The sequence below is a fragment of the Fringilla coelebs genome (genome assembly GCF_963513975.1).
Source record: "Fringilla coelebs genome assembly, chromosome: 21".
In the NCBI taxonomy this organism is placed as follows: Eukaryota; Metazoa; Chordata; class Aves; order Passeriformes; family Fringillidae; genus Fringilla; species Fringilla coelebs.
The window spans coordinates 10,263,272-10,278,296 of record NC_140047.1 but is presented as its reverse complement, the minus strand read 5'-3'; the positions used below and the strand labels follow the sequence as shown (position 1 = coordinate 10,278,296).

Here is a 15,025-nt window from a genome sequence, read left to right as displayed (position 1 = left end):
CGCCTCCATCACCTCCCCCACCTTTGGGTTCGTTTCTTCCCCCACATTTGGGTTTATTTTGTGTTTTGCACTCTCCTTGCCACGCGCCCCCCCTCCCCAAAAACCCCTTTCCATGCTGTCTCCCAGCCGTCTCACCAGTAAATACATGTTCCCTTACACTCTGGCTGCTCTCAGCAAGCTCAAATATCATTATTAAACCTACTGATGTCCATTATCATTAAGCGTATTTGCATAAATGCCCCAAGCCTGGATTTAGCCCCCAATTATTTCCAAGGCTGGAGGAAGAAATGCCGTGGGGCACATCCTAAATCACATTTATGGTTCCCAGGCTGGAGTTCTCTCTGCAGCCAGCGATGCATTTGTGCAAGTGAAAAATACCATGAGTCATTACTTCCCTCTTGTATCTGGGGAGAACAAGTTTTGGAGGAGCTGAGCCACACGAGCACATTATATTTCAAGCAAATAATTTATGTGTTTGTACTCCTGAGCAGCAATTTGCATAGATTATCCCCCAGCAGGCCTCAGAGTGCTTTGCTGAGTGCTGTTTGTCACAGCTCTCGTCACACAGCTCCACTCAGAGGGACCTTTGGCAGAGGTGATGAGAGGGACAGACATGACGTGAGTGCCAGCAGGGCAGGGGTGTTTGGCAAGGCCAGTGTCTGGGCTCTGCTTCTTGGGACACTTCATCAGTGTGTTTGGTGTTTGGAAACTGCTGGAAGACAGGATGAGGAAGTCTGTCTTGTTGAATATTAGGAAGAATTCCTTCACAGGAAAGGCTGTGAAGCATTGGCACAGGGCAGTGGTGGAGTCACCGTCCCTGGAGGGATTTAAATGATGGCTGGATGTGGCATTTGGGAACGTGATTTAGTGGCAGGTTGAGAGTGCTGGGGGAATGGCTGGATTCAATCTCAGAGGACTTTTCTAGCCTTAAGGATTCTGAGATTCTAAGACCTGGAGCTGCTCAGGAGGGATGTGGGAGGTGGGTGAAGGCATTGCTGCCTGCCTGTCTCTCCCTGGGGCAAAGGGACATCTACAGGGAGGGCAGTGCCAGGGCAGATGTGGTTCCTGACCTGGCTGGAGTCTCCCAGGGCGGGGGTTAGGCTGCAGGGCTGTCATCTCAGAGACACATCAGCATGACAAAAACTCCTGCAGAGCCTGGTTTGGCAGTTCAGCGAGCAGCAGGCGGTTGAGCAGTTCAGCTGGCCATGGAGCTGTGAGGGGATGGAGAGAGGGACAGCCCCAGGGACAGCTGAGCCCTGGGGAGATGCTGCACACAGCTGGGGGCTTCACCTGCACTCCCCGTGCCCACGAACAGCTGAGCGTCACCTGGGCTGCCCCATCCCTGCGCAGGACTCGGGGACAGGAAGCTCTTGTGACATTTCCCCCCCTTAGAGCGTGTTCGCCGTGCTCCCTCCCCCCCGTGTCCAGGTACAGTGGCCATGGACCTGCAGAACACCGAGTGCCGCCCCGCCAACAGCAGCAAGCTGGCCCTGCCCGCCGAGAACGGCTCGGGCACTCGCCGGCCCAGCATCGCCCCCGTGCTGGAGCTGGCTGACAGCTCCTCCCTGCTGCCCTGCGACCTCCTCAGCGACCAGTCCGAGGACGAGATGACGCAGTCGGACGAGGAGGGCTCGGCCGTGCTGGAGTGAGTCACTTTCTTCTCTATCTGGGTGGTTCCAATGGGACCTGGTTTGATTCGGGTGCCTCTGGCTCAGTGTGGCTGTTGGTCACCAATTGTTGTGGTGGTGTTGGGGTCCCAGGATGAGGTGAGAGATGAGAATTGACTCCAAGTTCTCAGAAGAATGAGATATATGATATTATATGATATGATGTCATAGATCATATCATATCATATCATATCATATATCATATCATCATATCTATCATATCATAATATCAATCATATATCATAATATCAATCATATCATCTCTCATCTCATATCTCATAATACCATATCATATCATATCTCATATCACACTATACCACACCATGTTTGTGTTATGTTATGTTAATGTTTTGTTATGGTGATCTACTAAAACTGTACTAAAGAAAGAGGATACATCAGAAAGCCAGAAAGGAGTGAATAATAAAAGACTCCTGACTGACCAGTCCCGACACAGCTGGACTGGGATTGGTCATTAAGTTGAAAAATTCACGTACTGGGTAAACAGTTCTCCAAATCACATTCCAGAGGAGCAAAACATGGAGAAGCTGAGGCTTCTCGTCTTGCCAGGAGAAGAAATGCTAGCGAAGGGATTTTTCATAAAATCTCACAGTGACATGGCTGCACCCAGTTTGTTCCAGTTTCAGAGGCACTGGGACCATGGCACATGACAGGTGCTCAGTGGTGTCCGGGGGTGCCCAGGCTCAGCCCCTCCTGGCTTTCCCATGAGCACTCTGTCCCTGCATCTTTACAACCTCCTGGCCCTTTGCATAGCAAAAAATACTCCTAAATATGTATATTGAGGGAGTTCCCAGCTGCTGCAGGAGAGTTTTGCAGGGCATTTGCCTGCGCTGCTGTTGAATGTTTTCCCCAGCATCTGAGTGTTGGATAAATGGAAAGCTCTCCCTGTCCTCACACAGATTTCTCTCTGCTGCAGGTACGTGAAGGGCTACCCCCCAAACTCCCCCTACATCGGGAGCTCCCCGACCCTGTGCCACCTTCTGCCTGAGAAAGCCCCGTTCTGCTGCCTGAGGCTGGACAAGGTGTGCAGGGGCTGTGGGGCTGCCTGGGGCTGAGCCCCCAGGACATGTCCACTGAGTGCTGGGCTGTCCCACCCCACACAGGGCTGCAAACACAACAGCTTTGAGGATGCCAAAGCCTACGGTTTCAAGAACAAGCTGATCATCGTCTCTGCAGAGACGGCGGGGAACGGCCTCTACAACTTCATCGTCCCGCTGCGCGCCTACTACCGCTCCCGCAAGGAGCTCAACCCCATCGTGCTGCTGCTGGACAACAAGCAAGTACTTCTGCAGGGGTGTTCTCCCTCCCACAGAGCCCTCCCTGACTGCCCTGGGCAGCTCGTGCTGCGGGCTGGGAGTGTGAGGGAACAGAGTGGGAGGGAACCGTTGGGTACCTGGGCTGGCTGGCGCTGGGGTTTTGTGTCTGTCTCTGCTGCATGGACCTGCTGAACCCCCTCGCTCTCTGTGGCTCTCCCCCCAGGCCTGAGCACCACTTTCTGGAGGCCATCTGCTGTTTCCCTATGGTTTACTACATGGAGGGCACCATTGACAAGTAGGTGTTCCCACGGGTGGCTGTCGTGCCTGAATTGTCGCATTTACCCCAGCCCAGACTATTCTGTCACCCCAGGGTTGGTAGCGTAGAGCTGAGCCCACCTTGGGCTTCTCGAGTTGTCAACCCCTCCCTGGGGGATGGGAGCAGGTGAAGAGCAGGTTGGGAGCAGCCTGGGCTTGCCGTGGAACCCCTGTGCTGCTTCCCTGTGTCGTTTCCAAGGGCTGACCCTGCGCTCTTCTCTTTGGGAACTGCCCAGCCTGGACAGTTTGCTGCAGTGTGGCATCATCTACGCTGACAACTTGGTGGTGGTGGACAAGGAGAGCACCATGAGCGCTGAGGAGGACTACATGGCAGATGCCAAGACCATTGTCAATGTCCAGACCATGTTCAGGTGAGGGTGACCACTGCTGGGGACAAGACCAGGACGGGTGCCAGCGCCTGGGGTGGTGGCTACGGACAGTGGGACACATCTGGCACTGGGTTTGCTGCAGGAAGCAGCATGACACCAGCTATTTCTGACCTCAGAGAGCACAGGGATGGCTGTGGTCTTCCTCAGGCTTTAAATCCTCTGAGGCAGCTGCAGGACAACAGATCTCTTCCCATTGCAGGCTCTTCCCCAGCCTCAGCATTATCACGGAGCTGACCCACCCCTCCAACATGAGGTTCATGCAGTTCAGAGCAAAGGACAGCTACTCTCTGGCCCTTTCCAAGCTAGAAAAGGTAAGAGGAGGTCGTTCCCTGCACGAGGGCCTGGGAAGTCAACACTGACAGTGACTATGTCCAGAAAACCCAATAACGTCTCACACATTTCCATGGAGAAAAATATCCAATTTTTCTACCGTGCAAAGATGCTGCTCTGGTTTCCTCCTGCCACACCCACCAGAAGCATTACACCTGTGCCCTCCCATTGCCACGAGTCCTCTAATTTTCTGTGCAATCTGAGCTCAAACTTCCTCTTCTTCTTGCAGAGAGAGCGAGAGAACGGCTCCAACCTGGCCTTCATGTTCCGGCTGCCCTTCGCCGCCGGGAGGGTCTTCAGCATCAGCATGTTGGACACGCTGCTCTACCAGGTGAGACACAGCCCTGCAGCCCCTCAGCATCCCCCAGGGAGCAGCTGAGCCAACCTTTCCCCTGCTTTCCTGCCCAAATGTCTCTCCAGTCGTTCGTGAAGGATTACATGATCACCATCACTCGGCTGCTGCTGGGCCTCGACACCACGCCGGGCTCCGGGTACCTGTGTGCGGTACGTGTCCTGTCCCCTGCCAAGGGGGCCTGGCCTGCTGGCATCTGTCACCCTGTGCACGGAGCTGGGGGCTCCCCTCTTCTGCAGATCTGGGGGGAGCAGTGCGGGGTTGTGAGGTCCCCAGGAGGGAGCAGTGCGGGGTTGTGAGGTCCCCAGGACAAGGTGAGAGATGAGAATTTGACTCCAAGTTCTCAGAAGGCTGATTTATCATTTTATGATATGATATGATTATGATATGATATTAAATTATATACTAAAACTCTACTAAAGAATAGAGAAAGGATACAGACAGAAGGCTAGAAAAGAATGAATAATAAAAACCCGTGACTCCTCAGAGAGTCTGACACAGCTGGCTGTGATTGGCCATTAATTAAAAATAATTTACATGCTGGGGAAACAGTTCTCCAAATCACATTCCAAAGCAGCAACACACGGAGAAGCTGAGGCTTCTCATCTTGCCAGGAGAAATGCTGGTGAAGGGATTTTTCAGAAAATATCATGGTGACAGAGCAGCATTGCCAGGTCATTGTTCCCCTCCATTTTGGGGAACCTCAGTGCTGCCAAAAACCCAAGAGCTACCAAGGACCAAACTCCCTGTTTTGAAGGCTGAGGTCAGAAATTGCCCCTGATTTTCTTGTGGAGTCTAGCTCACTTTGAGGATGGTCATGGATTAACTGGGTGGAGCTCAGGAGCAGCCCGAGGTGCAGTGGGGGTCCGTGTTGGCCCTGTTTTGGTCCGTGTTGGCCCTGTTTTGGCCCTGTTTTGGTCTGTGCTGGCCCTGTGTTGGTCCATGCTGGTCCTGTGTTGCTCAGATGAAGATCACTGAGGATGACCTGTGGATCCGGACGTACGGGCGCCTCTTCCAGAAGCTCTGCTCCTCCAGTGCCGAGATCCCCATCGGGATCTACAGGACGGAGTCGCACATGTTCGCCACCTCCGAGGTAGGGAGGGGCTGCTGGTGCCAGCCGAGCTGGGATCCAGGAGGGTGCTGGTCCCTGGAGCACCTCAGGCCTGCCTGCAGCAGCAGTGGGGAGGGGGGAGCAGGGGAAGGGGAATTTTTGTGTTTATTTCGTTAGAGGGGCTGTGCTGGGTGGTGCTGTCCTGGTTCCCCAGCTGGGTGAGGGTCTCCCCAGGCAGTGCTGGATGTTCTTGGCACGGCTCTGCCATGCACTGGGCACCTTGGGGAGCAGGGTGGGCACAGCAGGGCTGCCCCTTTGCTGCACTGACTCGTGGTTTTTCCTTCCTCCTCCCCTGCTGCAGCCCCACGACATCCGAGCGCAGGTGAGTGCCGCTCGCGTCCGGCCGTACCTCCCCGTCCCCAGCCTGGGGCTGAGCCCTGGGCTGGCTCTGGCCACTGAGAGCCACCCCTGCTTTGTGCCAGCTCTCAGCCCTGTGCCAGCACAGCACTGCCTGCCCCCACGGAAGGGAGATATTGGCTGGGCCTCAGCGCCCTGATGTAATTAACTGGGATCAGGAGCAAGGGAGGGAGCCAGGATCCCTTTAAATACCTTCAACTTTGTAAGGAGGCAGTGACAGGGAGCTGAAAGTTGACATTTAATTAAATGCAACCCAGCTCCTTGAGAGGCTTTAAAAGGCTTTATTAATAAATTCCTGCTCACCAGTGGGGATTGCTGGGTCAGGCATGCGGCAGCACAGATGCTGTAAGAGGGAAGAGAGGGAGAGGAGAGCATGGCTGTTTCTGGGGCAGATATCCCAGAGGTGATCCTGTGTGAGGTGTCAAGTGCCCACGAGACTCCCCTCAGCTTACCCAAGGGAAGCTGTGGCTGCCCCATCCCTGGAAGTTCAGTGCCAGGTTGGACAGGACTTGGAGCAGCCTGGTCTGGTGGACCACGGCAAAGAGTGGAATGAGACGAGCTTTACGCTCCCTCCAATCCAAACCACTCTGGGATTCTGTGTAATCTGCCAGCCCAGTGCAGAGACAAAGTGCTGGGAGAGCCCATTGGGGTCAGAGGAAGGACCCCACCCCGTGGGAGAGATCCCACCCCGCCAGGCACAGGCCAAACCCACCTTGGCCACCCCCCATCCCGCGTGACCTGCTGGGCTTCTAGTCACAGATCTCAATCAATGTTGAGGACTGCGAGGACACCAAGGACGTCAAGGAGCACTGGGGCATCAAGACGAGCCACCACCGCAACTCGTGCTCCAGCGACCAGTCCGAGCACCCGCTGCTGCGGCGCAAGAGCATGCAGTGGGCACGGCGGCTCAGCAGGAAGGGCAACAAGCACTCCAGCAAGACGGCCGAGTGGATCAGCCAGCAGCGCCTCAGCCTGTACCGGCGCTCCGAGCGCCAGGAGCTGTCCGAGCTCGTCAAGAACCGTATGAAGCACCTGGGCTTGCCCACCACCGGGTACGGTAAGTGCCGTGCTCCGCGGCGCCGCCTCCCGCCCGCGGGCTCCTCAGGTAACCCCTGGCCCGGCCTAACCCAACCCCCCGAGCCAGCCTAACCCCACGCCAGCCTAACCCCATGCCCGGCTTAGCGCCGCGCCCAGCCCGTCCCGGCCGGGCTGCTCATCCCCCGGCTTGCTTGTGCTTGTGCAGACCAGCGGCCCCAGGCTGGGGTCCCCCCACGCAGACCCCCCTCCCCTGCCACCCCCGGCCAGCTGCAGGCAGCCCCCCCGTCTCTGGGCTCTGGGATGGCTCCAGGCAGGAGTTGGCAGTGGCAGAGTGGCCCTTGTGCCTGCAGCAGCACCCGGTGTCCCCACACAGCCCCCTTTGTGCCCCACTTTCCGGCCATGCAGAGATGGAGGTTCAGGACAACCCGACCCCAGGTCAGCACAACCCTTGTGCCCAAGAGCCCCCGTAGTTTGGCAGGGAGAGGCCAAGCCCCGTCAGCTGGCGCAGCCCCCTTCTGTTATGGACTTTAATCTGTCATAAGCTCTTCGTGGAAACCTCTCGGTAGCTGCAGGGCTGAGTTGCTTCATTGCGTGTGGCACTGGTGTGTGGCTGTGACAGCCACAGCGCTCAGGGTCCCTCTGTGCCGCCTCATCTCTCGTCAAGCTTGACCTGCCCGTCGGTGCTGGCATCTGTGTCACCCTGGACAGCTCCCACCCCTTGGTTATGACAAAGTCTGTAGCCCACAGCTCCCTTTCTTTGGTTGGTTTGGTTTTGGGTTTTTTTCTTTTCTTTCTTTCTTTGAAGCCATCCTGTGCTGCTGCTTGTTTGCTCCATCCTCCAGGAGTGTCCGTCCACCCCGTGCTGGCCCCTGCCCACACTCAGGCTGGCAGTGAGCTGGGATGGGAGTTGATTTCAGGGGTGGGATTCTTCCTTTCTCATCCTGGCTCCAGGCATGGGAAAGAGGAGGAGAAAATGTCCAGAAGTGCAGTGCAGGAGGGGTTTGGAGTGGGGGCCCAGGGGGAGGCTGTGGGCACTGCCAGCATCCCCAGGGAGAGGGGCAGGAGAGCTGGAGTGTGGTGGGATGGGGCAAGGACAGGGACTGCCACCAAGGGCTTGCAGCGGTGTGCCGCCCTCTCCTTTTTGCCCTACATTTTGCCCAGTCCCAGAAGTTTCTGTTGCAGTTCCAGGGGGGCTGTCTGGCCTCAGGGAGGCTTGGGGTCTGCTCAGGGCTGGCATCCTTGTCCTGGCCCATCTGGCAAATTTTGGTTGAAGCAACTGGGGGTGCTCTGGCAGGAGAGGGGACAGTGGCGGGGGTAGAGGATAGGGACACTGGGCACAGTGTGGGGACCAGCAGCTCCTTGGGCATCCAGCGGTGCAGGGACCATGTGTTGTCACCTTGTGTCACCGTCAGTGTCTGGACACCCATGGCAAACCTTGCTCTGCCTTCTGCCCCTTTCCTTTTTCTTTTGCTCACGTTTTCGCTGCAGCGCAGGAGCTCGTCTCTGATATTTGCCAAACCATGGCTTGCTGACCTCTCTCTCTCTCTCTGTTTATGTCTGTGCCTTTCCCTGTATGTTCTGTAGAGGATGTAGCAAATTTAACAGCCAGTGATGTGATGAATCGGGTAAACCTGGGATATTTGCAAGGTAATTCCCTTTCCCTGGGAGTCCCGCGTGACTCATGGCGTGCAGCGTACAACAAGATCATGCCAGCTAAGCCCAAGCCTCACCCTTGCCAGTTTTCACCTTAGATCCCCGAGCTTTCAGCACTAATTTGTTGGGTGGCGTTGGAAAACCAAACCGTGTCCTGTGGTGGTGGTGGTGCAAACACAGGGCTCTGCCTGATCAGGGAGATAGAAACCTCAGGGACCCTCTTTTTAACTGAATTCCTACAGGGAAATCACAGCCCTTGGCTTTCATCGACAAAACCCTCCCTCCATGGCTCCCTGAGGGGGTTTTGGGCTGTGCAGCCAGTGGCAGCTTGAGGAGGGGACAAGGAGGGGGACAAGTGCACCTGAGCTGCCTGTGCATGCTGTGATGAAATGCTGGAGCTCCTGCTGGGTCAGCCGCAGTCCAGGGCAAGGCAGTGCTTTGAAATTCCCTTTGCACCCCTTGGTTTGCCTTCCTGGGCCCCTCTCCAGCATTAGAAGACCCCATTTTGTGACTGGGGGTGCTGGGCTCAGCATGAGGCAGCCACAGCAGCCACAGGGGCCACTGGTGCTGCAGCCACCCCGGGCACCTCGTGGGGCTCTGTGGGACCTACCAGGTTTTCCCTTTTTTTTTTAACCTTTACATCAGGGTACAACATGCCCTGGAAAGGCTCCTTTTTACTGCAGCAGCCCCAAGATTAGCAACAACCCATCCCAGCTTCATTTTTGGCTTCGCTAGCCCAGGCTTAAGGTGAAACGTTGGCATTTTCCTTACAAAGTGTGTCCTCCATCAGCCAGGCAGCCCCAGCTGGGGCTCCTGGAAGCCCCAGGCCAGCAGAGTATATTGCCTGGGGCAGTGGAGGTGCAGCAATATACTCGGTGTGCTCAGCAGGGCCTGGCTTGGCTGCATGGGGTCAGGAACCTTCCATGGGGCAGGGAAAGCTGCCCAGAGCCAGAGCCTGTCCCCACCTCCCTGTCATGTCAGCCCCCGTGTGTCCCGTCGGGTCCCAGGGTCTGTGTGCCACCCCTGCCCTGGCATTGCCACCCACCCCTGTCTCCCTGTAAGGCTGAGCACTGGGATGGCCAAACCCCCTGGTGGCCCCAGGACAGGACACCTGGCACAGCCCAGGCAGCATCTCCCGAGGGTGGTCCCGGGTCCCCCTGGCTGCAGCACCTTCTGTGGTCTCAGAGGTGACAGGGATGTGTCTGAGCAGCCACACCAAGGTCTGGTGTCCCCCTGCAAGCACCGCTGGACGTGGCACAGCCCTGGGGATGCCCTGCAAGGGCACCTCAGCAGGAAGCTGTTTGCATCCCTGTGCTGGGTGCCCCTGGTGGCTGGAGCTGCATCTGAGGGCTGGAGAGAAGCAGAGTCCCCCCCGTGCCGGGATGACCTGGCGCCCGTTGTCATTGCTATGCCCACCATGGGGCAGGGCAGCTTCTGGCTGGGGGATCCCCCACGCCAGGCAGGGGGACAGCAGGGATGGGGAGGTGGGAGCAGCAGGACAGGCCCCAGGAGCAGCCCCAGCCTGGATTAATGCCCATCCCAGGGGCCGGGTCCTGCTCCTGCTGCCCCCAAAGCAGCTCCATGTGCTCCACTTGCTCCCTCTGCACCTCAGAGGGGCCTTTCCAAAAGCCTGGAGAGGTGTCCCAGTGACAGGCCTTGCAGCGAGCTGGTGTCCCCCTGTGCTCCTCATGCTGCCCCCGCGTCCGTCTGTCCATCCCCTCCACCCCTGTCCATCCACACCCATCATCCTGTCTGGAGATGGTGTCACCTGTCGCAGCTTCCACCCCCCGGCACCCGCAGCCTCGCACCCCCATCCATTTCACCATGATCTTGTTCTTGGCTATTTCGGGGAGCACAGGGGCCCCCCATCACTGAGAGCCCCTGTTTGCCCCCGTGGGTGCTGCTCTTGGTGGCCCTGAGCCCCCCCTGGGAGGTGACTTGGTTTAGAGCCATCCCCAAAATGGCATGGATGGCTCTGAAACTCCACGGAGGCGATTTCCCCTGGGCAGGGGAAGGGAGCAATTCCTGGAGCAATCCTGGGCAGGGGAAAGGAGCAACTCCTGGAGCAATGCTGGGCCTGGATGGAGCTGAACTGAGCAATTGAGGGGAGAGGTGGGCAGAGCACTGGGGCGGCCCCGGGGGGGTTCAGCTGCCCTGAGCCAGTGGTTGGACTTGTGCTGTTCCTGACACAGCAGGACTAACCTGTTCCCTCTTTTGCACTGCGCCAAGGTAAGACATCTCACTTTATTTCTGGGGGGAGTGGGGACTTTGAAGAGTTACCTCTGCCAGTCCCCTGGGCCGTGCTGTGGTGGGGAGAGCCTGGGGAGGTGCCGAGGGAGGTGGCAGTGACGCTCTTGGCGCCCTCCCGGTGACAGTGACATTGCCCACGGCTTCCCCTGGTGAAGGGACCCATTTGCCTGGATGGGATCTGTCACCTTGCCTGTTGGGGTGTCTCTGGGGGTGTCCCTTCCTCACCAGCCCTGCCCCTGCTCTTGCAGATGAGATGAACGACCACCAGAACACCTTGTCCTACGTCCTGATCAACCCCCCCCCGGACACGCGGCTGGAGCTCAATGACATCGTGTAAGTGTCACCTCACCCTGTCCCCAGAGTGCCCCCAGTGCCATGAGCTGCCCCCATCCCGTTATTTCCCAGGATTTCTCATAAATACCCATGGGTTTTGCCTCTTTCCCAGCCCATTCCAACTCCCTGAGCAGTGCCCAAACCACCCCAGCCCCATCTTAGCTCCCACGGGCAGCTGCAGTGGAGTTTTCCTTTGGCTTTTGCCACTGAGCAGCTGAGGAATAACTCCTGATCATTTATTCTAATATTTTATGGCATTTACATGAACACCTCTTATTATTTAACACCTTTTACTCAAACAACCCCCACGCTCTGCAAGCAGCACAGCTCCGTGGGGGCATCCTTGTGCGTCCTGGCCCCAATGCCAGGAGTGTCCCAGCGCCGTGACCAGGCTGTGTCCCGCAGGTACCTGATCCGCTCCGACCCGCTGGCCCACGTGGCCAACGACGGCCACAGCCGCAAGAGCAGCTGCAGCAACAAGCTGGGCTCCGGCAACCCCGAGACGCGCGACGAGACCCAGCTGTGAGCACGGCCGAGCGCCCGGGGGCTCCGGGCGGGCGGGGAGGAGAGCACGGCCCGGCCCGGCCCGGGGGGAGGCGGCTGCTGCCCGCGGTGCCCCGGAGAAGGCGATGCCCAGCCTGGTGGGGGATGCCCGGCCTGGCCGTGCCCGCGGGAGGGATGCCCGGAGCCCCGGGAGGGGCGGCACGGCCGGACGCAGCCGCAGCCGGTGGCCCCGGGGATTTTAACTTTTTATACCGATACCGCAACTCGTGAGAGAGTCTGCGCCGGGGCCGCGGGACGTGGCTGAGCCCAGGCGCCGATGGGAGCAGGGCCGTGCTCGGCGTCAGCCCGGAGGGTGCAGGCTGGCAAAGACGAGAGGAAAACTGCACCGAAGCCCTGCTCCTCTTCCTCCTCCTCCTCCTCCTTCACCAGGTGTCCCCCAGGGTACCCAACTCCTGCCCTGTCACTCACGTTCTTCATCCTCGGCTGGGTTTCCGTTCCGGGCGCTGGGCGAGGACTCTGGTGGCCGTGGGACAGCCGGGATGGAGGGGACAGGGCACGGCGGGGCCCCCACAGTGCCTCGGGGCACCTCACAAAGCAGAACACGCCGAGCCCAGGGCACCGAGAGCGGGGCCAGCCCCCTGGGGTTGTTCCTGCTGGGGCTGAGCTGCCCGGGGCATTTGGGATGCTTCTCCGGGCTGGGCTGGGCTGGGCTGTGGAGGTTTGGGGGCTCCACTCGCCCTTTCCGGCCAGGGCAGCCTGGGGTCCAACCCACCGTGTGTCCTGGCCGTGTTCTGCTGTCCATCCCCTCCCCACGGTCACAGCTCGGTGACACCGGTATGGCAGCAGGTTCTGCCTGTCCCCCCGGCCACCAGGGCCCCTGGCAGCTCCAGCCCCCCTTGCTTGGCTCTGTCCCCCCGTGCCCGTGGCGTTCCCTGCCGCAGAGGACGTCCCCCCCGACCTGCAGGGACCTGGCACCACCACAAACACCAGACGTGTTTCCATTCTGCTTTTGCACATTCTACAACTTCTATGTGGAAAGGGTTGATTTGACTGCCAAGTGAATAACTGAGTTGTTAACTTTCTGTGCTTTCATGTTCATATCTTACAATTCCAATGTGATTTTTTTTTTTTAGCAAGGAGCTTGTAAAGCACAACATGGCCATGAAATCCCATCAGCTTCCTGCACTCACTGAATGGTTTATTGCCATTACCATTCACTGTTTGCTCCCCAATGCACCCCTAATCAATGTTTACAAAGCAAACAAAACAGAAAACAAGCCAAAACCTGATTTAAATGAGTTTTAAACAGCTGGGGAGAGGCCCCAGCCTGTGGGGATGTGCCATCCTGGCCACGGCCCTGAGGGAGAGCAGAGATACCCAGGGCAGGACCAGTGCCAAGGCTGGGATCGCCTTGAGAGGGGGTTGAGAGAGACCTGCTGTGCCTGGATGAGGTTTGGAGTCCAGCTTTTATTTTTTTTATTGTTGTTTTTTTCCTGAAGTGCCAGGCAGGAGCCTCTGAGTGGTGGCACATCCCAGGCCCAGTGAGGTACCACAGGTAAAAGCAAAGAGCGCATCCCTCCCGCCCTGCTGAGCTGTGGGCACAAACAGAACTGTCTTTAAAGCTTTTTTGGGTTGTTTTGAGGGATTTTTAATGATTAGTTCTGGATCTGTTTGGTTTAGGCAGGCACAATGTTTTATTTATTTCTGTTTGCAGCTTCACGTGCCAAATCTGTCATTTAAAAATGGCAAAAAGAAATTATAGGCTGAAAAGTGGGTGTGGTTGAAGTACAGAAGGACAGGTGGGCTCTGTGCTGACTTGAAGCCTCAGGATGTTCAGATCATGGAGTGTGGAAGTATTTATGTGTTTGCATTTAATGTGGATCATTTTCCAAATCCCACTTTGCTTTCAAGGGAGAGTGGAACAAAACAGTATTACAGGTTAAAAAAAAAACCAAACCAGCAAACAAACGAAAGCCCAGCCCAAATAAAGCAAAAGGTGTGATTATTTGAATATATTTCCTGAGAACATTTTAATTTTTGTTTGTTTGGCTGTGAGCTGTGTGTGAGCTCAGGGAAGCGAGCACAGCTCCTCAGCTCAACCCTCCCATAGCAAGAAAATAGAATTTCTTTTAAAAACCCTTAATTTACTTAAAATTTCACCCCCAGCCCTGAGCAGCCAGGTCAGCCATGTGGCCAGACCCAGGTCTGTGTTCCAGTGGCTCCACTGGCCGTGGTGCTGGGTCCCTCCTTCCTCAGCGGGCACACCCAGCTCCTTCCTGCCCTCAGAGAAAAGGATCCCAAGAGGAAACCACGTGCCAAAAGGACTGAGGCCTCTGGTGGTTTGTGATATTCTCAAGATGCCCTGGATGTTCCTGTATTTTGACAATGCTTCTGTTTGTTCAGTGTACAAAGTCCCTGCGTTTGAAACGGAAGCTCCGTGTACAAAGCCTCTGGTGTAAATTTCCAGCCGACCTTCCCAAGGGATGGGGAAAACCCTGTAAATACTCACCTGTGGCCAATGCAAGTCTGAGAACCCAGGGTTCATTTTTCTAATTCCTTAGCCTCAGTTACAATACTAATGTAAAAACAAAAGCAGTTTATTTTTCTAATGGTCCTGGAAACGTCGATGCAGCGACAAAGAGTCGCTCCTGCCGCCGAAGGAGCTTCCATGGGAGCAGGAGAATGGCTACTGCTTCCAGCCATGGAAAAATCCCATTTTCTACAGGAAATAGTTGTGTTCCAATGCAGAGACCTGGCAGGCCCTGGGGGATGCAGAAACGAGGACAGCTGGGATGTTTTGGGGTTTTCCAGCAGCGGCTCCGGCGCATGTCCCGTGTGCACTCACGGTTTGATACGCTCAGTACGGACTAAACCCACATATCCTGCATTAAACTCAACTACTCCAACCAGTGTTATGAGCATATTTATTTCCTGTTATCCCCCTTTTTATTTAACCTCTATAGAACAGGACAGTTTTATTCCAAGCTCAGCTCCTGCATGGATTTTTATCAGCACCAGCGACTCCCGTCGTTCCTCTCCTGACCGAGTTCTGGGAGCTGCTCTGCTGGGATCAGCCAGCCAGGGGAAGAGGGTTTTGTACAATTCTTGTGAAGATGCTTCACATTTCTGTAAAGATAAATGACAATAAAAGAGCTGCATGCAGCAACAGGAGACGCTGCTGTCTGGTTTTTCTGTTTTTCTGGGAGTCTGGTTTAAAGTCCAGGGAAGATGTTGTTTAAGCTGAGGCTCAAGGCAGCTCTTCCCAACTTTAATTTTTAACTTTATTTTCAAACTCTTTGTGCTCTCAGGCACAAAGGGCCTGGTGTGGTAGAGGAACTTTAAAAGATTATTTATTTTATTTATTTAATCCTAAATGGTATGATTTAATAAATGCATTACATTTTGTAGGTATTTAAGGTTTTTTTTCATCTGATGTTTAGCCAAGATTCAGT

At 56.1% G+C, this 15,025-nt stretch overlaps 1 protein-coding gene across 3 annotated transcripts in view; it reads left to right on the top strand.

Moving 5' to 3' along the window:
• The window catches only part of KCNT1 (potassium sodium-activated channel subfamily T member 1), a gene marked incomplete at its 5' end in the record, with an annotated part of 76,763 nt that extends 62,077 nt beyond the window's left edge, over nucleotides 1-14,686 (top strand). For 2 of the 3 annotated variants that reach the window (XM_084219747.1, XM_084219748.1), the window contains 14 exons: nucleotides 1,429-1,645; nucleotides 2,602-2,707; nucleotides 2,789-2,979; nucleotides 3,165-3,236; nucleotides 3,493-3,627; nucleotides 3,845-3,956; nucleotides 4,205-4,306; nucleotides 4,396-4,479; nucleotides 5,292-5,420; nucleotides 5,740-5,760; nucleotides 6,549-6,852; nucleotides 8,418-8,480; nucleotides 10,985-11,069; nucleotides 11,475-14,686. In XM_084219747.1, coding sequence (XP_084075873.1) covers nucleotides 1,429-1,645; nucleotides 2,602-2,707; nucleotides 2,789-2,979; nucleotides 3,165-3,236; nucleotides 3,493-3,627; nucleotides 3,845-3,956; nucleotides 4,205-4,306; nucleotides 4,396-4,479; nucleotides 5,292-5,420; nucleotides 5,740-5,760; nucleotides 6,549-6,852; nucleotides 8,418-8,480; nucleotides 10,985-11,069; nucleotides 11,475-11,595 — 1,742 coding nt within the window. In that variant the 3' untranslated portion in view covers nucleotides 11,596-14,686. The remainder of the gene's footprint in view (nucleotides 1-1,428; nucleotides 1,646-2,601; nucleotides 2,708-2,788; nucleotides 2,980-3,164; nucleotides 3,237-3,492; nucleotides 3,628-3,844; nucleotides 3,957-4,204; nucleotides 4,307-4,395; nucleotides 4,480-5,291; nucleotides 5,421-5,739; nucleotides 5,761-6,548; nucleotides 6,853-8,417; nucleotides 8,481-10,984; nucleotides 11,070-11,474) is intronic. The other variant, XM_084219749.1, reaches the window with a different exon arrangement.
• Between the last annotated feature and the right edge of the window lie 339 nt (nucleotides 14,687-15,025).